The sequence below is a fragment of the Astyanax mexicanus genome, chromosome 13 (assembly GCF_023375975.1).
Source record: "Astyanax mexicanus isolate ESR-SI-001 chromosome 13, AstMex3_surface, whole genome shotgun sequence".
Classification (NCBI taxonomy): Eukaryota; Metazoa; Chordata; class Actinopteri; order Characiformes; family Acestrorhamphidae; genus Astyanax; species Astyanax mexicanus.
Genome location: NC_064420.1, coordinates 16,417,797 through 16,440,074, shown reverse-complemented (window position 1 = coordinate 16,440,074; position 22,278 = coordinate 16,417,797). Strand labels below are relative to the sequence as shown.

The 22,278-nt window shown below is 40.2% G+C and overlaps 2 protein-coding genes across 2 annotated transcripts in view; both read right to left on the bottom strand.

Moving 5' to 3' along the window:
• The window catches only part of zbtb46 (zinc finger and BTB domain containing 46), a 135,583-nt gene that overhangs the window by 15,066 nt on the left and 98,239 nt on the right, over positions 1–22,278 (bottom strand). The gene's annotated exons all lie outside the window — the stretch shown is intronic.
• LOC103032755 (zinc finger protein 570-like) lies at positions 1,399–4,433 on the bottom strand. The gene is made up of 2 exons (XM_015603312.3): positions 4,016–4,433; positions 1,399–3,841 (listed from the first exon to the last, which is right to left on the bottom strand). Exons 1-2 carry the CDS (start codon positions 4,143–4,145, stop codon positions 3,243–3,245), a joined length of 729 nt encoding a protein of 242 aa, XP_015458798.3. The 5' UTR covers positions 4,146–4,433; the 3' UTR covers positions 1,399–3,242.

Sequence of the window (22,278 nt, the reverse complement as noted above, 5' to 3'; positions counted from 1 at the left end):
AGCTGGTTGGGTTTGGTTATCACAGGAAACCATTAGGAACCTCTACAACTTCACGCTGAGACGTCTGGCATGTTTCATATGCGTTACACTCTACTTCTATGTGGGAAGTGTAACACAAAAAATATTGCATGTATCCATTTAAATTATATGTTTTTCATAGTTAATGGTAACAATATTCCGGTATCTTCTTCTGAATGGCACTAAAATCCCACACTTCTGTCTGGGTGCAACTGCTTATTTGATGATATGTGTATATTCGTTTTTATACAAAACAAAAATGTTTTTTTAATCAGTGCAATAAGGGCAGAGAATTGGTGATCGCTGGCTTAAAAAAATTACTCTACAGCACTCCTTTTTCCCGAACATCAAGCGAATGAATATGCAAAAATGTGATTGTGATTTCAACCTAACTGTTCACTTCCACTGGTCCACTGTTCTGCCCTGCGTTCCCTCCTGTGGCTCTGACATAAACTGTATTGTAGGGTCAGCGAGGTTTATGGAGGGCACTGGGGCACCCGTGACCTTAATGACTCTACTTCTCTCCTCCCACATCCTCTTTATCTCCGAGGTCAAGGGTGAGCCAGGGTGAGGGCCATGCTGAGCCAATTACTGACATTATTCAGCTGTGCTTAGACACACACACACACACACACACAGACATACACACATACACACAGAGAGGCTTACAGTCAGGACACTGCTGGCTGAGGGATTTAAGGTCTACCCCTAACTCTCCTCATCCCTGATCATCTGACTTCACTCAATTATACAATCCTACAGTAAGGGGGGAGGAAGGAGGGATTACACTGTTCTCCTGTAGGGGGCAGCATGACGTACAGATCAGAAACCCGAGAGTGAAGGTATGCTGGTGTAAGGCAGAACTTTGAGTTGACCTTTGACTTAAAAATAAAGCATTTTTGGAAGAAAATAACCCTATAATAACTCGAAAGATCAATAAACTGATGACATCCAAAACCCCATACCTGGCATTACCAAGTGCCCTGGGTGATCCAGCACATCCATTAGTGTCCAGCACAAAGTAAAGGTGTGTGTTGAGGATGCATTGTAATCCGATAGCTCAAACCACATATGGAGGTAATTAGAGATGTATATGACCACAAAAGCACCGCCCACATTAACTGCATCACCAGCCCTGCCAGTATATATACAGCTCTGGAAAAAAATAAGAGCCCATTTTACCAAATTGGAAACCTCTGGAATATAATCAAGAGGAAGATGGATGATCACAAGCCATCAAACCAAACTGAACTGCTTGATTTTTTGCCCCAGGAGTGCAGGCATAAAGTTATCCAAAAGCAGTGTGTAAGACTGGTGGAGGAGAACATGCCAACATGCATGAAAACTGTGATTAAAAACCAGGATTATTCCACCAAATATTGATTTCTGAACTCTTAAAACTTTCTCAATATGAACATGTTTTCTTTGCATTATTTGAGGTCTGAAAGCTCTGCAACTGTTTTGCTATTTCAGCCATTTCTCATTTTCTGCAAATAATTGGTCTAAATGACAGTATTTTTATTTGGAATTTGGGAGAAGTGTTGTCCTTAGTTTATAGAATAAAACAACAATGTTCATTTTACTCAAACATATACCAATAAATAGCAAAATCAGAATGGTCTCTTAATTTTGTTCAGAGCTGTAGATGCAATAATTACAAAACCACACCGTAATATCCATGTGGGTTATCTGAGCACACTACAATAACAAGCTAACAGATAAAGGTGGCTGGACTGCAAAAAAAAAACTAGGAGCATCATCTGGATTTGAACTAAGGACTCCAAGTCCAAAGAAATCTAGAAGTCTCTTATCGTAATTGTAAACCAATGTTAATAATGTGAGAACTCCCAAGAAATCACAGGTGTTCACAGGAGATGCAATTAAAATATCAGGTGTGAACAGGGTCAATCAGAAACCTGGGCTCCTCAAATATATACTCTACGTTAAACTGTATCATCAATTCCTTACTGAAATACTGGGACAGAAGCGCTGTTTTGCATTCTCACACTGAGTGGGACGAGGGATTGAGAAACAGAGCCACCAAAAAACACTGACTGTACATACTGGCATCCATTACACTGTGTTCTCCAGTCTGATTACACACATGCCCGGACGTCCGATAAGGCCAATATTTTGTCTTCATCTTTGCATAGAGGCTGTTGCACTTATCAACACCCAAAGCTGTTGCTGCTGCTGCTGCTGTTGCGGTCGGTGCATGTCCAGGAATCATATAAAAATATTTACTTATATAGAATATAGAGTTTAATTCACAAATATTCACAGTTCTTTTTTTTTACACATATGATACAAAGTCTGTACACATCCTATACAAATCCAATACAAAGCTCAGTATAAATCTCAGTGCTAAAGCCCAAAAACGGGCATCAGTTCGGTAAGGAACCCCTGAGTAGATTATGTGGTGATGCTCATGTGTTGTTATTATTATGATCACTATTACTTACAATATAATAACGGATGAAACTGATCAGGAATGTTTTAAATCCTTAAAAACTCCTTAATGTCCTTAAAATCCTTCTCACTAGACTTGTATCCTTGTCCCCTGTCACAATAACTTTTTTTGGGGAAAAATAAATTATATTAATGTAATTTTAAGACTTTTTCATTTTGTGCCATTGTGAATACAATAATCATATAATAGTGTGTTTGTGACCCTACAAATTAATTTCTTCTAAATTTGGTACAAATTCTACATTTTATACGTCCAGAAACACTAGATACGCTATAGACAAAATTCTTGGGACACCTGCTCATTTATCTTTTTTTATTCGTTTCTTTTTAGCAGTTTATCCTCTTTTGTTGGAGTAACTGTCTCTGAACCTCCTTCCTATTCTATTGACAGTGCTTCTTTAAAGTGGCTAGATATGCTGTGTGTGAATGTGTGCATATCTGCACATCTGTATCAGCAACAGGTGCAACTTCAAGTAGCTGAATGCAATCATTTAAACGGGTGCATCATACTGGATGATGCTTTGATGCTACTTTGTGCTTTGGTTGTTCCATTGTGTTCATTTGGCGCTAAAAATTTAGTGGCTGGTGATAGGAAGTAATATGCGATATGAGCCTGATAAACTAATAAGTATGGATTACGACTTTTTCTTGTAAATGCACAGGGCTTGTTTTCAAGTGTGTGAGGAACCCGTCCAAACACAAACATGCTAGAATATCTGGCCCCCAACGGCAGACCAAAGACACGGAGCCAGCAATCAATCGGTGCCGTGGTCATGACTGAGGTCAGCGTGGACTTCTTCCTTGAGGCTGTGGGAGTTCCAGAGCAGCTCGACGGGGGCGGCGCCCGCCTGGCAGCAGACCTTGGCGTGGGTGGCCAGGTTCTTCTGAGTGCTGAAGGCGCGGGCGCAGGCCGGACAGCTATAGACGCGCTCGCTGGAATGCACGGACGACAGGTGGCGGTTGAGGTCGGTGCGGTCACGGAAGTGCTTGAGGCAGTACGGGCAGCGCATCAGCTTGCGCTTGAAGTGGATGGTCTTCTCGTGCCGGTCTGCATTGGACTTCAGCGTGAAGCTGGCCGGGCAGCGAGGGCAGTGGTAGCGCGGCGGCGGCGGAGGGGGCTCGAAGGAGGACGAAGGAGCCATCAGGGGGCGCTGCGGCTCCAGGCAGTCCAGAGACAGGGCCATGAGCGAGAGAGTGTGGCCGTACTCGTGCTGCCTCAGCTGGAGCAGGCTGCTAAACAGTTGCTTGCACAGGGAGCAGGCCAGCCCTCCGGCCCGCACCTCCGCCACACACACCCCACGCCGCTCCTCCACCATCTGATCCTCCTCTATAGGAGCCTGGCCGCACTCCAGGCCTGCGAGAGGGCGAGAGAGGCAGGCAGAGAGAGGGAGAGAGAGAGAGGTGAGAACTAACGGCGGGAGACGAGCTTATGTATGTGAAAAATAACAGCCAGTCATGCAGAGAGGGCCAGATAAGGTACGAGGGGCCAGAACAGCTCACACGCACACACTCACACACACTGAAATACCTGCACTGTTACTGGGACTGTCTTCGTCCTCTTGCGTCTCCTCCTGTAAGAATACACACACACATACAAACACTGTTAAAGTTATCCACTGTATACAAATCATGTATAATGGAGTGTAGCCTTGTGGCATGCAGTTTTAAGTCCTGTGTACACACACATACATAAATACACACACACACATATACATATATACACACATATATAGACACGAGGGCTGGACAATATTTCAACGTTAATATATACACCCATGGAAAAAAATAAGAGACCACTTAAAATGATGAGTATAGTATTGCAGAACTTCTGAATTATAATCAAGAGGAAGATGGATGATCACAAGCCATCAAACCAAGCTGAACTGCTTGAATATGTGTACCAGGTGTGGCATAAGGTTATCCAAAAGCAGTGTGTAAGAATGGTGGAGGAGAACATACCAAGATGCATGAAAACAGTGATTAAAAACCTTTATTTCACCAAACATTTAGCAAATAAATGCTCTAAATTACAATATTTTATTTGGAATTTGGGATAAATGTTGTTTGTAGTTTATAGAATAAAAAAAAATGTTAATTTTTCTCACACATTTACCTATAAATAGCTAAATCAGAGAAGCTGATCCAGAAACTGAAGTGGTCTCTCATTTTTTTCCAGAGCTGTATGTCACAATAAAGTTTTGCCATTATTTTAGATTACATTATTTACAGCTTTATCTATAACTGACTTGTTTATTACAGGATTCATTACATTAACAAAATGGCAAATTATTTTTACAGACGTGTCTCAGCCAACACACCCTCATATAGGGCTGACACAGGTGGAACATGGGATACGTGGGTTCCAGGTAGACATGGGCTCAAAAGGGTACTAGAATATATGAATAGATGTCAGTGATGGGACCAGGAGGGGTTAAACATGGACCTCAACTGGGCTTTACACTACAAATGAGGCCTAGATGAGACCCCTGTGGGATGAAAGTGGGCTGGAATGATGGGGCAATTTGGGAAGCCAAACTTGTGTAGCTATGCTCTGTAACTACAAACCCACTCAGAGCCCACGCCCACCTAGCCCACGTTTCATTCATGTAAGCCTCATTTAAGAATGTTGGCTTGGGTATTTATGTTTTACTCATACAGATCCCACATGGGCATTTCATCTTGTAAGATTTTCTGTGAGTTTTGTTGATTTTATTTACATCGATATCGGAATTATATCATACTGACCATGAATGTTAAAAAATATATTGTAATAACAGATTGAGGATATACTGTCCAATCCTAACACACTTATATATGAATTTTATATATATATACACATATACACACATACACACACAAACACACACATTCACAGAAAAGAAAATTAGACAACAGTTAGACAGGACCTTTGAACAGAAAAGAAACAGAGAGAGATAGAGAAAGAAATGGTTAAAAAAGAAATATAAAGCAAGAAAACAAAGAAACACACAGAAAAAATAGTTGAATCTGTAGGAGAGAGCCGTGACATTTTGGTTTTGGTGTGTGTGTGTGTGTGTGTGGGGGGGGGGGTTTAGGACAGAAAAAACAAATCTTCTTTAGAGAAATGGTGATATATGATGCAATATGATGGAAACCTTAATAAGTATAATGTTAAAGTATTAGTATTGATCTATAATACCAAAAACGTTCACAGCAGGATGTATATGTGAATATTAAATAAATAACTGAACAAATATATATTCTCATAATATTGCAAAAACGTGATTTCAAACGTGTGTGTGTGTGTGTGTGTGTGTGATCAGGCTGATACTCTGACTTTTCTCGCGGGTTTGTCTTTCAGTGAGCGCAGCAGGTGGAGAGAGAGGGAGAATGCTCTTTGTCTCATGACACAAGAGGATATTCAATATTTGTTTTTAAAGAGGTGTGTGTGTGTGTGTGTGTGTGAGAGTGTGTGTTAAGGTGTGTGAGTGTAAGAGTGTATAAGAGTGTGTGGAATAGGGGGTGGTAGTTCAGATGCACTTTTGTTTGCTCGTCTTCGCTTTGAGAGTGTACGTAGGTGTGACCTAACCACCTCAATATCTCTATAGAGCACCCCCCCTTTACTGGCTTGCCCTTACTTTCCTCCACCGTCTCTCACTCTCTCTCTCTCTCTCTCTCTCTGTACTTCCATCTCTCTCCCCCACTCTTTTTCTCTCTCTCTCATCACTCCCTCTGTTCCTTTATCTCTCTATTGCTCTCTTTTTTCACTCTTTCTACTCTCCTCTCTCTTCCACCCTCTCTTTCTCTCTATTGCCCTCTTTTTCTGTCTACCTCTTTCGCACTCTCCCTCTCTCTCATTCTCTCTATCTCTTATCATCTCCTTTTACTTCTCTTAATCCCTCTCATAATTCCTCTTCCTCTCTCTCCCTCTATACTTTCATCTCTCTCCCACTTTTTTTCTATTTCACTCGTCACTCCCTCTGTTCCTTTATGTCTCCCTTGCTCTCTTTTCTAACTCTTTCTGCTCTCCTCTCTCCCACCCTCTCTTTCTTTTTCTCTATCTCTCTAGCCCTCTCTTTCTCTTTTGCCCTCACTTTTCTTTACCCCTCTCACCCTTTCTCTCTCTCAATCTCTCTTGCTCTGTCTCTCTTTCTTTATCTTTCTCATCACCCCTTCTCTCTAACACTGTCTTTTTGTTGCGCTCGTTCTCTTTTCTCACTCTCTCTCTTCCCCTCTCTCTCTTTCTCCTTTTCCCTATCTCTCTAGCCCTTTCCTTCTTTTTGCCCTCTTTTTCTGTCTACCTCTCTCTCTATATTTCTCACCCTTTCCTTTTCTCTCTCTCAATCTCTCTAGTAAATTCCTCTTCCTCTTTATCGCTCTCTCTCTCTCTCCCTCTCCCTCGTGTAAAAGCAACATGCTAGAGTATGAGTAAACAGATGGCGTGTCCACAGAGATGGTGCGGTTCTTGGGAGGGAGGTCCTGTGAAACCAAATGCCACCTTAGAACACACGGGGAGAATGCAATTTCCTGGACCTGCGCAAGAAAACACAGACCACGCCCCTCTGCTCCTCGCACTGTCCAACCGTATTGATTCCCACCATCGCCTCTCCCCTCGGCTTAGCTGCGGCCTCTCTGCCAGCGGGCTAGGCCTGCTTGAGATTTCCTTATATGTGAAGAGCAGTATATATGATGTGCAGCTGGGGTTGTGGGGGGAATAAGGGGAGTCATGTGGAGGTCAGGGTTCTTTATGAAAGTTGAGAAAGTGACACAAATTAAAAAAAAGAAAGAACAAGAGAAAAAAGACCCCAAAATCAAACCAACAAAAAAGAACAGAAATGCAGTAGTTTTATACAGGAATGTGACATACATGCTGTGCAGTGCAGCGTATTTCAACCTGTGGGCTGCAGCCCCCTAGTAGTCAGTGGTGGAAAAGTTTACTTTTTGTGAAGAGAAAGTGGCATTTTTAAATGAGTTAAAATGAGGCCAAATACATTTTTACCCCTTGGCCCTACCACTTAACCCAACCCCTCTGTTTTGCATTTACGCACCTGGGGGGGAGTGCCGATTCTTGTTCAAATGGATTCAATCAATAAAATCAAGTTCTAGTTGTTCATCTCAGTAGCTAGTTAGGTTCATCTCAGTAGCTTGTAGATAGCTAACTTTCCTGTTCCACCTTAAATGGTGCATTTAAGGTGGAACTGAAAAATGAAAGAAAATAAAAGTTAATCACAGACGTATTAAGGAATGGACAATAATAATTAATTGCTGCACCTCCTGCCCCCTTTAAGACATACAATGCCCTAAAATTAACTAGTTAACCAGCAATTAGGTTGCTTTGGGTGCCTGAAGGGTTGTCCCAATTTTTAGGGGGGAGGGGGGGGTGGGGATTTAACCCCTTTTCCTTGTAAATTCACAGTTAGACCACTCTTATTACACTTAAAAATTTATATTTTAGTTTTTGTTCATTTTGAAGTGTCCCACATAAAGCTAGTCAAGCTAAACTTCTAGAATAGAGCTTTCCAACGTTCTACACATCATGGCCCACTGAAACCTCCACACAATGTTCTGCAGCCCAAACACAAAACTGAATCGACTGTTTAAAAGTGTAAACAAATACAGCACAATTAGGGCAGACTACCTGTCAGATTGGCTTAAATTGCCTCAGGGTCTTTTATTGTTGTTAGTGTGTACAGTGAGTGCTTGAATAGTTACAGAAAATGCTAAGTCTCTCTCATAGAGACTGCTGCAGTACAGTGGGAGCATATGGCGCTTTTACTAACGAAGCAAACAGTAAGACCCTTAAAGCAAAACATAAATAAATAAATAAATTACAATGATGGGTATTAATAGCAAAATAAATTGTCTAGTACAGGGGCTCCAAACATTTGCAACTCAGTGCCCACTTAACCCACTACGATACATTCTGCGGCCCAAATAAAAATGCTAAAATAACAGTTATAAACCATTTAAAATCTAAACAAATACAACATGATCAGTGTAGACTAACAAATTAATTGATAGGATTGAATTGCCTCAGGATGAGAAAGATATGTTTTTTACTTTTTATTGAAGATAGAAAGATATATATATATATATATATATATAAATATATTTTTTACTCACACTCGTATTTTACATAGCTGACTAGCTTGCTAATGCAATAACTAGCCTTGTCAGTCATGTGACTGTACCAGTCAATGCCAGACCAATCAATAAGCTCGATCTAAACTTAAGACTTTAAATTATTTTTTTAACAATAATTTACAGAATATCCTGTACCAGTGTACTAGCTTGCTAATCCAATTAAACTAGCACTGTCAGTCATGTGACTTTACAAATCAATGCCAAACCAATTAATGAGCTCGGCTTACATTTAAGACCTTAATGATTTAAAAAAATAATCTATACAATATGTCATATCCAAAATTTGCTTAATTTACGAAATTTCAACCCATCAAACAACTTCCTAATCCAATAACTAGCCTTTTCATTCATGTGACTGTACCAGTCAATGCCAGACCAATCATTAAGCTTGGTTTTTATTTTTAATAATTTTTGACGATAATTTACATAATATCTGTCATATCCTAAATTTGCAGAAATTTACAAAATTCTTGACCAACGTCCCCTATAGCAGCATCACCGCAGCCCACCAGGGGGCCGAAGCCCACATGTTGAAAACCACAGTTCCACACTACACTGGTACTGATGTGAGACACAGGGACAGACAGTGAGACATTGAGAGTAAGACAGTGAGATTGAGACAGTTCAGGGAGCGAGACAGTACAGCGAGTGTGTTGGTGCTGCATGGTGGACTTACCTCCGAGGGCGAGGGCTCCAGATCCTGCTCCGCCTCCTGACTGTACGAGGAGCCCCCGGCCAGCGGCAGGCCGAGGGAGGCCCCCAGGGGCCGCGCCTCACAGGGCGGCGGAGGAGGAAGAAGAGGGAGAGCGGACGGAGGAGAGGACGAGGAGGCCCCACGTTTGCTATCAAATGGGGCCCCGTGGCGGTGGGCGCCGCTGCCGCCGCCGCCGTCGGAGCGGTGAGACCCTGGGGAGCACAGGAAAGGAGTCTCACCCACCTGCACTCACAGAGCCGCCATCTTCCACACAGCAGGGGTGGGGGTGGGGGTGGGGGGGTTCAGGGGCCAAATACAGCCACTTCATTTTACAAGCAGAATGGAAGAGGAGGAGAGGAATAACGAATAAAATCACGAGAGAAAAAGTCGAGCGTGTTTTTTTGTGAGGAGAGGGGTTAGGGGTTGAATTCTCTCTCTCGCTCTTTTTCGCTTCTCCATCCTCCCACGTGCGCTCACCAGGGAGGGCCGCATGTGTGTGTGTATGTTTGAGTGTGTGTGTGTGTGTGTGTGTGTGTACGAGAGAGAGAGAGAGTGAAAGAAGTCGGGTTTTGAAAAGACGGCTGAAGTTGTTGAGAAAAGCTCGGTAAGTTATTTGACAGGGTCCGTCTGAAAAGAAAAACGGAGCTGCTGGAAATACTGAGCGCTGTGAAATAACGGTAAGCTGTGCGCTTTTGACCAGCCGCAATATTCACACACACTTTTCTCCCACATCCCAACATATTCTGAATACACTATACAGAACATGCTTTTCTTAGGTTTCCATTCAACTGGCCACTTATTTCACCACTGAATCACACAGCCTAAAGGTACTTTTTTTGCTTTTCAAACAAAAAACAATTAGCTACAAAATTATACTACAATTATTCATTACAAATATTTTTGGAACACTTCTTTAATATCCCATCAGTCAAACCAGCAAAGGAAAATACATTTACCTCAGCAGTGCCATTTTACTCATAAATTTATTGCAGCAGTGCTATGCTGTTTTTTGTTGAAATTTTCACAGAGAAAGGCTTATTTTGTGAAAATTTAAAAATGCTAAGGCTAAGTTAGCTCAGCTAACATTATTATCCTAGCTTTGTTAAGCTTGTATATTTCAGCTGGAAAACCTGAATGCTTTTTTTTTTACTGTAATTCAATTAGTAAAATAAACTTAACTCGCCGTTTAACAGTTCTCCCTGCCGGCTCTCTCCCTCACTCTCTATCTGCTATGTATACCGCACTTCTTGGGCACACATCAGAGTTTCCAACATTAGAAGAAAACACTGAAAATATAAAAAAAATAATAGTGGTTTGCTATGTATTATTTGTTCTTTTCACATATTCTTTTTGATTAGTGCCTCCCAAATATTTTCTCCAGGTTTTTATTGATTATGTTTTTTTTTATTTGAACATTTGAAACATCCCAGTTGGTTGTGATTTGATCACGTCATCAAAACCACCTTTTTGGTATAAATAAAAAAAATATTGCATCTCTAATAATAATAATAGGCAAAAAAGCACTTTTTTTGTACATTCAAATGTAGCACATGTGCTTTACAATACAAATACAGTAAAAACAGTGATGATGAGAATAGGACAGCATAAAAAAATGTGAAATGTAGCTTGTTTCACTGCTGTTAGAGGTTTGATACCGACTGAAAGCAGTGAATAGCGGCCTGTTGGTGCCCGCCAGAAGAGGCTGGCGTACGGTCGGCATGTTGATGTTGTAAAGCTTGTATTTATTTTCACAGCTTCAGAGCGCAAGCTGAATCCGCGCCTTAGGACAGGTTTAAGCCTCCGCGCAGCGTCCTGCTGCATGACTGCTACGGATGTACGGGTTTTTACCAATAGAAATGTATATTCCAGTGTGTGTGTGTGTGTACATATGTATGTGTGTAAGCGTTTAAGAGCAGAGCTGTTGGGAAAAGCGCTAAGCGCTATGTGTTGAAAGGACAGATGCACACACACCGGTAACGCAAGACCACGATGGATTCCTGGAATGCTCTTCTCCCACACCCAGCACTCCCAGTGCCTCATGAGAACACACACACACAGGCCAGTGTGCAACACAAACACCAGTACTGAGTCTGAGTGTTTTCCAATAACACTGGCCTCACCCCAGTCTTTGTCCCCCTCCCCTCCCCGCCCCACACTCTCACCCCCACTTCTCAGGAAAGGTCACGGGGTCAAGGGTGGGGCATGTTCTAATCTGCAGTTAACCGTCCCCTCTGCCCTTTTACGCAGTCTTATAGTCTTCTTATGACGCCTTATCCCAACCCGCCAACAGTGATAGCACCAGAGCATCCACACAGCACCTTCAGCTAATGCTCCTAATCTCAGGCTGGAGCTAGACGATACTGTAAAAAAAATCGAATCTTGATATTCTTCAAATATTTGAGTGATCTATGGTAAATGAAAAATGACATATTATGAGTCAGTTAAAATTGTTGATGTGCCAAAATAGTAACAAATCTCACGATTTAGAGCTAACAAATAGGAAAACTAATGTTTCTTTTATTGTGCACCACAGTAACACTTAAGAAAAACAATAAGAAAAGCAATCAGCTTCCATCAAACACATAAAACAGGTAAATGTTTTTGACAGCAGCACAAGAAATGCATTAACTGAGATTCTCCATTACCTCATTTTCCAAAATGCATTAAGAAATAATTCGATTAATTGAATTCCTTTGATTAACCTCAACCGTACCACTAAAAAGACATTTTATCTCTGGCTAGGATCTGCTGATTTCTGCTATGCAGAATATCAACATTATCAATCAATCAATCTATCAATCAACCGTTTTTTTTCTAGAAATACATAGAGAGTGTCCCTCATTTGCAATGCAGCCAAACTTTTACTTGAACCTAAAGGGGGACTTTCCAAACATGGACAAAGCCTGTTATACCACAGTTAGTTCCGACCCTGCAATGTGATTGGCTGAAAGGCGTTCTATGAGTGCCGTTTTTAGCCGGTAATGCACTGTAACCGAAGCTCTCCATGTATTACTCCGCCACATACAGGTAACCTAGCAACGATACAGCTACAAACAGAGCAGCTATGGAGTTTTAATAACCAAACAGATCGTATTTTTCTTGTCCACTTCAACTCAAAATCTTTTAATAAACAGTGATAATAGAACTGTGGTATAATCGCTATAATACACTTGAGGTTCGTGCTATAATGTGTAATATTGGCACTGCTGTGCTGATCTACGACCGCACACAGCAGTGCCAATATTACACATTATAGCAGGAACCTCAAGTGTATTATTGCTTAAACAAAAGAAACAGGAAAGAGGAAATTAAAATAAAGATAAACCTTCAAAAAGAGGAAGTACATAAATGTATGATCCTATATTAATCAATGCCCTTTTTCACACCAGCCATGTTACACTGTGAAACCCAAAAATATATATTGGGTTTATTTTCCTGTGTGTAGCATTCTATTAGTTTCTAAGCAGAAACAAAACAGAATGCAATACTCTTGCTGAGCTGAGGTGGAGCACACACTGGTCCCAGACCAGTATAAGAGCTCTTTTGCCCTTTGACCAGGACTGTGTATAGTCTATAAGCCAATAAACACATCCACAAACAGAGCTGTATATAAAAAACTGTAGCAGCAACAATGTAAGAGACTGCACAGCCTGACCTTGTACAAGCAGACCAATTGTTGTATAAAACAAGTATTGTTTTCCATTGTAAAGTAAATGCCTAGAGAGGAGAGGAGGTGAATCTGAAGCTGTTGGAGCCAAAAGCAAGTATTTAGCCTATTTAAATTCCACACCAATAATATAAGGTATTTGCCTGGTATTGTACACCTGTATGTGCAGCCTTGAGGTGTGAAACAGCAAGCGTCTGGGAACCGCTCTAAAGCACCATGAGCTTCTCGCACTTGACTTAAAATGGTCTTAAGAAGGATAAAATTTCATAATTTTTCAAATAAAACCAAAAGCAAATAATGAGACGTTAACATAAAATGATACGCGGACAAGCTGAAATTCTAAGCACCCTAAAACAGTATTAAATAAAATCAATAAATAAAATAATGCTTAAATTCAGGCCTAATTCAGGTTGTCATTAGAGCAGGTCTAATAATATAATTACTGCTGTTTATAGAAATTACAAATGAGATATGAGTTGGCACACAGCCAGGGAGTGTTTTTGTAAAAAAGAAAAAAAATACAAAATAAGCCAGCATGCTTCCAACTTAGTACAATACAAAACTATAAAAATACAAAAAAAAAAAAAAACACAGAAATGCTAAAAACGCTAACAACCCATTAGGCAAAAAAAAATTGCCACCGATTAGCATTATGCAAATGACATGCTAATCGCCGATGACCATCTTCTCTTGACTGCTGGTCATGTCAGCATGTCTAGTAGCTTAGCTATTCCATTAACAGCCTCTAATTTTACAAAATCCCAGCTTAGCTCAGCTCAGCTGAACAACAGACACCTCCGAGAAGATGGAGAAGATCCCCAGTCTGATGGAGAAGATCCTTTCCTTTCCAGTCCTTCCAGGAAGGAGTTAAAGGGATGACCAGTCAGTGGTCTGACAGAGCAGAGGGTGGGACAGGAACGGGTGGGGTGGTTTAAACACAGTCCTGGTCAAAAGGGCACCTCGTATACTGGTGTGGGACCTGTGTGTGCTCCACCTCACCTCAGGCCTAAAGGAGAACTCTGGTGTAAAATCGACTTTTGGTTTATTAAAACATGATAAAAACTACTTACCTTTGATGAATAACACACGTCTGTTCTCCCACAGCGTTCCAAGATCCAGAAATCCCATAACGCTAGCTTCAGCTCTGTGCGCCGCCATCTTTGTACTGATATTGTCATATATATATATATATATATATATATATATACATAGAAGAAGCAGCCAGCACCAGGAGGCAGGCTATGTGGAATCTATGTATATATGTCTGTCACAGTTAGTTCTGACCCTGCAATGTGATTGGCTGAGAGGCTTTCTATGAGTGCCATTATCAGCCGGTAATGCACAGTAACCAAAGAATTCCATGTATTACTCCACCACACATCTATGTATATATGTCTGTCATTATCAGTACAAAGAGGTGGCGCTCGGAGCTGAAGCTCACATTATAGGATGCAAACAGTGGTTTTTAATAAGCTTCTTGTGCACTTTTTAAGTTATTAATGCCTCGTTTTAAATGTCAGGGCTCTCCGGATTCTAGCAAAGGGGTGTGGAGCTACTTTGAGCCTGGATAACGATGGAAAAAGCGATTTATCAGGGCAAATTATGCCCCGTGTCACCCAGTCTAAAGAGTGTTCGGACAAATTGAAATAAAAAAAAATTAATTTCTGGATCTTGGAACACTGTGGAAGAACGTAGGTGTGCTATTCATCAATGGTAAGTACTTTTTATCATGTTTACTAAACCAAAAGTCCATTTTACACCAGAGTTCTCCTTTAAGCTAGAGTGCTGAATCTTTAGCTCTGTAGTTACATAATTCTGTATTTTGGGGGTGATAGTTCAACAGTGAAGAAATGATGAACTTAGCTAAGTAGGTTTATCTCTCTCTTTGTGTCTATCTCTCTTTCTCTCGCTCTGTCTCTATCATTCAGGGCAGGCGGGCTGCTAAGTGCAGCGTTCACCTCACTAACCCCCTCCTGCCTCAGCTCAGCCCTGGGAGAGGAGGCCACTCAGCACTACTGTGCTCCCGTACACAGCCACCTGCAACTTCTCACTAACGCGAAAAAAAAACACACACACAAAAGCACGGGAGAAAGGTGCTACAATGTTCATTACAGTATTCAGGGTTTTTACAGCAACAGCAACAACAATGGCAGCAGCTAATTTAGCTAATTATTCAGTAAGTGTGGGCTACAGTGTTTGCAAACCATCTGAAAGATCCCCAGATTTCTACCAGGCTGCAAGGAGCAGATGATAAGTGATAGAATGCAAAATCTGAACAATGCTGCTGATATTGGTTTATTTTCTAAAACATTTTAAAATAATATATGGTGTAGGATAAGTTCCATTTTTGTTTAAAAGGCCAGGATTTTTGTCAATTGTCTGCCTGACATTACACCACTAAATACTGAGGATTTCTATTTAAGCATTACATAAAAACCTTTTTTTCATGTGTGATAAGGAACATTACTAAAAAGTATCATTTTAATTGTAATAGAAAATATAAAAGAAAATGAACTAAATCTGAAAAAATAAAATCATAAAATTGACTCTTTCCTGAACTTAATTTTAAAATCATTATTTTCCTGAATAGAAAGCAAACAGTCCTCCAAACTTTTAGTTTCATTATGTTTGTCTAGTTTTTGCAAAATCAGAAATCTAAATAAGTTATTTTACAGCAGAAAAAAGGGTTTTGTATCACCTACACCTGTAGCCCGTAATGGGACAAGGGATTTTAAGGGGTTAATGTGTGAATCTGACACAATCTGAAATTCATTTTAGTCAGAGTTTGAGCTTCAGTTTGAGTTCAGTCAAATCAGAATTTAGGTAAACTCAGTTTACATAAATCAGACAATATTTTTTACTTTTATCCAGCCAAAACTCATAAACTCACAGAATAAGACATGACGTAAATCATCACATAAAATCCCAACGTCACACCATCATTTTTTTTCAATCCCGCTTTTCTCCTCAATTTAGCTATACCAACAATTCCACAAAGTCAGCTGCACCCCTCAGCCCCACCCCCCATTACTAGCAATGCCCCAACACCAGGATAATGAGGACTAACACATGCCTCCTCCAATACAAGTAAAATCAATCATTGTCTCTTTTCTAACTGCTGCTGATGCATTACTGCCAAGTAGCATCAAAGCGCACTCGGAGGAAAGCGCAGTGACTCAGCTCCAATACATCAGCTACATAGAGAGCAAGGCAAATTGTGCTCTCTTTGGGCTTTGGCAGCTGATGGCAAGCTGCATGACCGGGATTCGAACCAGCAATGTCCTGATCATAGTGGCAGCGCCTTAGTTCGCTGGACCACCCAGAGCCCAGAAGCGCAACATGAACGGGATTAAATAGATAAAAACACTGTAGATTTTTTTTAACACATTAAGCCACAAAATTAACATATATCAGCTAGTTGGTAAAGATTATTTAAATTTTTCAGTTTTAGCATTTCTCTGAAACTGTTCGGTATTGTTTTTTTTACGATACCAGGGTCTGTTTTCATACATGCACAGACTGAGAAATACGAGAACATTTTAGAAATTAGTATAAAGATATAATAGAATATAAATGCATGCAAATCCAGCTCTCTTTATCAGATTTCTCAATCAGATATTTAGATCTCACTTCAGGGTTTCCCTCAGAATATTGGTAGTCAAGGGGGGGTGTATTACCTACATACTGCTGTTAGAAACCCTCTTACTCTGATCTAAGAAATATGAGTATGTGGTTTACTTGACTTTATCAATTAATCAGATACCGGCAGTAATCAAATTATGAACAGATTATAAATTCATGTAAATGAACTCAGTAATACATGCAGGAATATTCTGACTGTTCCAGTCCTGTGTTAAACATCATGTACAATTTAAACTGATGTAAAATTGTGCTTCATGCAGGACACACACTCTTCACACACGCATACACACATTTATACACACACACACACACACACACACACACACCAGCTCATACCTGTACACGTATTTCTGCTCACACACAAACACACTCAGCTTAAGCTGAGAGCAGGGTTAATTGGGCTCTAGTAATTATGCTAATTGTGGATTCTCTGAATGGCAGAAGTTTCCAGATGGCGGGACGGCTCCTGCTGGACAACAGCCATTCTGGGGTCAGAAGTGCCAAACGGACGGGATTAAATTTACACAGGGTAATTCTCTCTCTCATTACCATCCATCATGTCTGAGTTTTCTCCATCTTATTTTAAAGGACAGACTGATTTATCCACACTTTATCATTTAAACCAGCAGTGCTAATGAGTCCTAATGAGTTTAGTCCCATTTGGATTCACATCACAACAAGAAAAGGGTTAAAAAGGTCAGATTTAATTTTGATGATGAATATACCAATAAAAAATATTCAAAATGACTTGGGTTAAAAATGATTTTACATTGACTTCTATTTAAAGTTAAGTATTAATTTTTCCTTCTGTGGAGTGTTTCGGAGTTTTAAACAGTGATGCAGCAATACCATTTTTTCCCAACTGAGTATGAGAATGTGTATTTTTGTACACAATGATACTGATTCCGACACCTACTCAGAAGCAGGTAATCACGAGCATTGTGTAATTGTGTAGTTGTTAGTGTAAAGTAGTGCATAAGAACAGTTCATTTGTTCATTTTAAGTCACTTTTTCACTGTTCCAAACGAGCACACGTGAAAGAAATTAAGAAATATTGCTTAGATAAAAAATTACTTTTACTCTATGTAGGAATGTTAATTCCCTCAGCAAGTTTCCATTTTTTTACCTGTTTTTTCCTGCTTAAGAATATTTCACACTGTATGAACTCTTTGACTTCAAGGTGAAATAATATCAACTTCAGGTTCAGATATTGGTATTAATTTATTCCTAGTTTTGTAAAAAGTGTAAGATAGAAAATAGGGATGCACCAAACATTTGGCAAGTGAGATTATTTGGCAAAAATAAAAAAACAATTGTGGTGTTCGGCTGAATAAGAGCAAGACTGAACAATGTATACCTCATTTAGTCTAATTTATTTGAACTCATATTAAAGTGTTTCCTCTAACTCTAGGATTTTTAAGCAGCAGCAGCAGTTGGTTTGCTTTGTTGCTTTGTTGGTTTGTGTGCTAGGATGGTAAAAATTTTAGGCGTTCTTTAATTTCATGTTTTAAAAACTGGCAAAATGAATGAGAAATGAGAAAAAAAGAGTTCGCTATTCAGTAATTGGCCTTCAAAATTTTTTTATTTTGATTTGTTTGGTTTCATTTTGGGCAAAAATGTTATCATTTTGTCAACTTTTACATTTTAATAGTGTAGTTATTAGTGTAAAGCAGTGCAATGGAACAGGTAATTTGTTTATTTTTAAGTCACTTTTTCACTGTTCCAAATAAGCATACGTGAAAGAAATTAAGATAAAAATGCTCAGATAAAAAAAGAGATTAGTTTTACTCCATGTAGGTATGTTAATTTCCCCAGCAAGTGCAGCAAGTTTCACTTTTTTTTTTTTACCTGTTTTTTTGGCAAAACATGGCAAAAAAAAAGAGTTCGCCATTCAGTATTTGGCCTTCAAAAAGTTTAATTTTGTTTGGTTTGGTTTTATTTTGGGCAAAAATTGTATCATTTTGTCAACTTTTACATTTTTGTCAAAAAGTGTCAAATTACCCAAAGTTTTTGGGTGACATTAAATCTTTTCAAGTATCCACAAGTGATAAGAGTTTCCATAAACTAATCTTAAACTTCCGTATTCATTCGTACTTCCTCTGAGCTGTAAAGAAATGAAACGTGTATTTTTTCTAAAAACACCAGGATGTTTACGTTCTACCTGAAATTGTGGGTTGGTCCTATTTTTTTCTCTTTTTTTCTCCTGACAAAAATGCCAAAAACAACGCACAAACACACAAATCGATTCGCCACCTCCCTGTCATCTTTATTTTCTCACAAAACGCAGCACAATAAAAAAGCCCTCAGTCCATCAACTCACTCGTCAATCTCACTTCCGCGCCTGTCCGCTGTAATCCGGCTCCCACACGCGCTGCGGATCTAACCGCCATCTGAGTGTGTACCAGCGAGCGTCAAATTCACAAACACTCGGCGCGCGTCTCCCCCGAGAGGCTGCCGGTGACAGCTGGGTGGACAGGTTGGCAGCTCGCTGTCACAGTCTATAGATCAGACTGCGAGAGAGGCAGGCACACACACCTAAAGCTGAGAGCACACACACCGCCCGACCTGAGATCAGTGTCTTACAGAGGCCGGGAGGAGAACGCCGCGGCAGACGAGCTGCCAGGCCCGACCTGGCGCGACCCCGCGGCTCGATTAAATCAATGCTCGGGGATTGTAAAAAAAAAAAAAACACTTTGAAGTGGTGGAGAGGAGTGGCTGGTGGCTGGAAGCTGGTGGCTGGTGGCGGGTGGTGCAGCGGAGCAGGCAGGCAGGCAGGCCTCAGGCTGAGCGGCGTTTGGAGCGTGTTTGTTTAAGTGGGGCTGGTTGATTGTTTCTGTTAGACATTAACGAGAGGCTGTGTGTATAGATTGGTTTAGTGTGTAGAAGACAGTCCTGCTTTCTGTAGTCTTTTAAAAATATATATATATATATATATTACATTTAATAGTAGTTTACCTAATCCGTCCACTCCCACCCAAAACAATAGTGATAAGAACTTTACTTGTGCATGGGTGGAGTCTCTGTATACAGGGCCATTTCAAGGCATTTGGAGACCCCAAGCAAAGTCCATATTTTGCCATCTGCAGGATTCACGAACCTTGCTGGCTGGCTGCTGTCAGCTACTAGTGTGAGTGGCCTCCTTAAGTACAGTTGTACTTTCCTTCCTTGACTGACGCAGAATTTAAAGGGGCGCTCACACAGATTGTGATTGCTTTTAGTTCATAACCAATCATTGTCTTGGGCCCCCCAGGCCATCTTGGGGCCCTACGCAATGGACTGTATATTGACACTGACTGGTTTGTACAATGGTTTTAGTTTAGCAACTTGATTTTTCAGGTGTTTTTCAAAATTCGGCCCCCCCCAGAAAGAATCTGATTTCCTTCGTATTTTAAATGCAAGTGCATCAGATTCACCTCAGACTTCTTTTATTTCTGTTTATAAATAAGGGTTGATCTACAGTTACAGTAGATACAGAATTGGCATGACAAGCTAGCACACAAAGCAGGGATGGATGTTCGGAACAACACTTATTTTTCTTCTTCTACTGTTTATTATGTACAACAATAGCTTGATTCAACTTCTTGTAATTGGTAAAAAGTTTAGGTTTTTAGCAGCTTTAACATCTACTATTTTGGGGTGGACCAAAGTGGAGTAAAGCTGGAGTACAGAATTGTTTTTACACTGGTGGCAACCTTTAAAAAAAAAAAAAAATGCTTTTATTGTGTTTTTTTCCGCCCTCTGCAGCACCCTCTCACGTTCAAATGTGTCACAGGCGAGGATAATGTGTCTGTGTACTTTAGTACATGGACACTTACACAATGCAAATCCGTCAATCTGTCATCCAAACATCTGCGCCTCACCACTATAAGCGGCACACTTTTACACAGCCAATCAGCTCTCCTTCCTGCCTCACCTCTAAACCCATACATCACTCAGTGCCCTCCAAACTACCCATACCATTTTTTAGCCTTTTCAAACTTGAGCTGTATAAAGTGTGGAGTCAGCAAAACTCCGGGCATTTAGTGGCCATTTAAATGGGCTTCCCTAAAAATGGGCTAGTGATGCCCCTGGTTATATTTATGATAACACCTATATTTATAATTTATACAGCTCTGGAAAAAAAATAAGAGACCACTTCAGTTTCTGAATCAGTTTCTCTGATTTTGCTATTTATAGCTATAGGTTTGAGTAAAATAAACATTGTTGTTTTATTCTATAAACTACAGACAACATTTCTCTCAAATTTCACATACAAATGTTGTCATTTAGAGCACTTATTTGCAGAAAATGAGAAATGGCTGAAATAACAAAAAGAAAATATGCAGAGCTTTCAGTCCTCAAATAATGCAAAGAAAAAAAGTTCATATTCATATTCAAGAGTTGAGAAATCAGTATTTGGTGGAATAACCCTGTTTTTTATCACAGTTTTCAACTCCACCAGTCTTACACACTGCTTTTGGATAACTTTATGCCACTCCTGGTGCAAAAATTCAAGCAGTTCAGTTTGGTTTGATGGCTTGTGATCATCCATCTTCCTCTTGATTATATTCCAGAGGTTTTCAATTTGGTAAAATCAAAGAAACTCGTAATTTTTTCCAGAGCTGAATATTATATTTATAACTTGTGATGCATGTGTCTAATGTTACTTTCACATCACATAACCTTTTTACTTAAATTTTATTTCCCTTTAATTTTTGATGGAACATTTTCTGTTTGTACTGGCCAGATGCCAACACTGGTTATCAGGTCAGTGCCATCTCCAGTAAAAACACACACTGGACAGTGACTATGTATCATATTTCTTAATTTCTCTGTGCACAAATAAGTCACTTCTGAGGCTTCCGGGAGAATTCATCTTCACATCTATCAGATAAAGAGCGTCGCATGTTCCGCACTGTCCTCCGGCTGGACTTTACCAAACAAAGCCACGCCGGCCTGAGTGACAGCCACTGCGTTTCATCCTTAAGAGTGCCCATTAAGCCTTAATCCAGTCCAGAGAGTGAACACACACACACACACGCACACACACTGCAGCCTGCCCTGAGGGACAGTATGAGTAGCTGTGGGTTTTCCTCTGGTGCTCCTCTCTCACACAGCCGATAAAGACTGGGAGTTAAACACACAAAAGACACAATTACCAGAGAGAGAGAGAGAAAAAAAGAGAGAGAGAAAGAGAAAGAGCGAGAACACAGTACAAACACAAGTCTGGATATTTTTTTTAAGCTTTTAACCTGTAATCTGTATGGCTGCGTAAAATATTTCAGGATGGACCACAGGGATTGGGGGCCACAGGGCTGAGCGATCAACAACACACACACAGAAATATCACAGGAATAAAATAGTACAGAGCAATTAATAAAAATTAGACCCGCAGCATTTAAAACATGGCCTTTTTCACACAGCTCTATGAGGCAAACACTGCTCAGACAATTGATTTAAAATGATTAAATTATTTACACACGCCACAGACATGCAAAACTCACCTAAATCACCTAAAAGCACTACACACCTGCTGTCTCATCAAGCAGGAACCTGTGGCACATTCATCTACAAAGCTAGTGCTTAAAGCCATTAAAACATTCAAACAAAAATTACAGAACCACAAAGTAAAACACAACAATGCTATTAAACACAGCCCACAGCCAACAATACCGATAGACCACTA

Bases quoted from the DNA above. Each gene is read 5' to 3' on its own strand.
- LOC103032755 (XM_015603312.3), bottom strand. From the start codon at position 4,145: ATGCCACAAGGCTACACTCCATTATACATGATTTGTATACAGTGGATA. The intron at 3,842-4,015 runs GTATTTCAGTGT...GCCCTCTCGCAG, and splicing joins CAGTCCCAGTAACAGTGCAG to GCCTGGAGTGCGGCCAGGCT.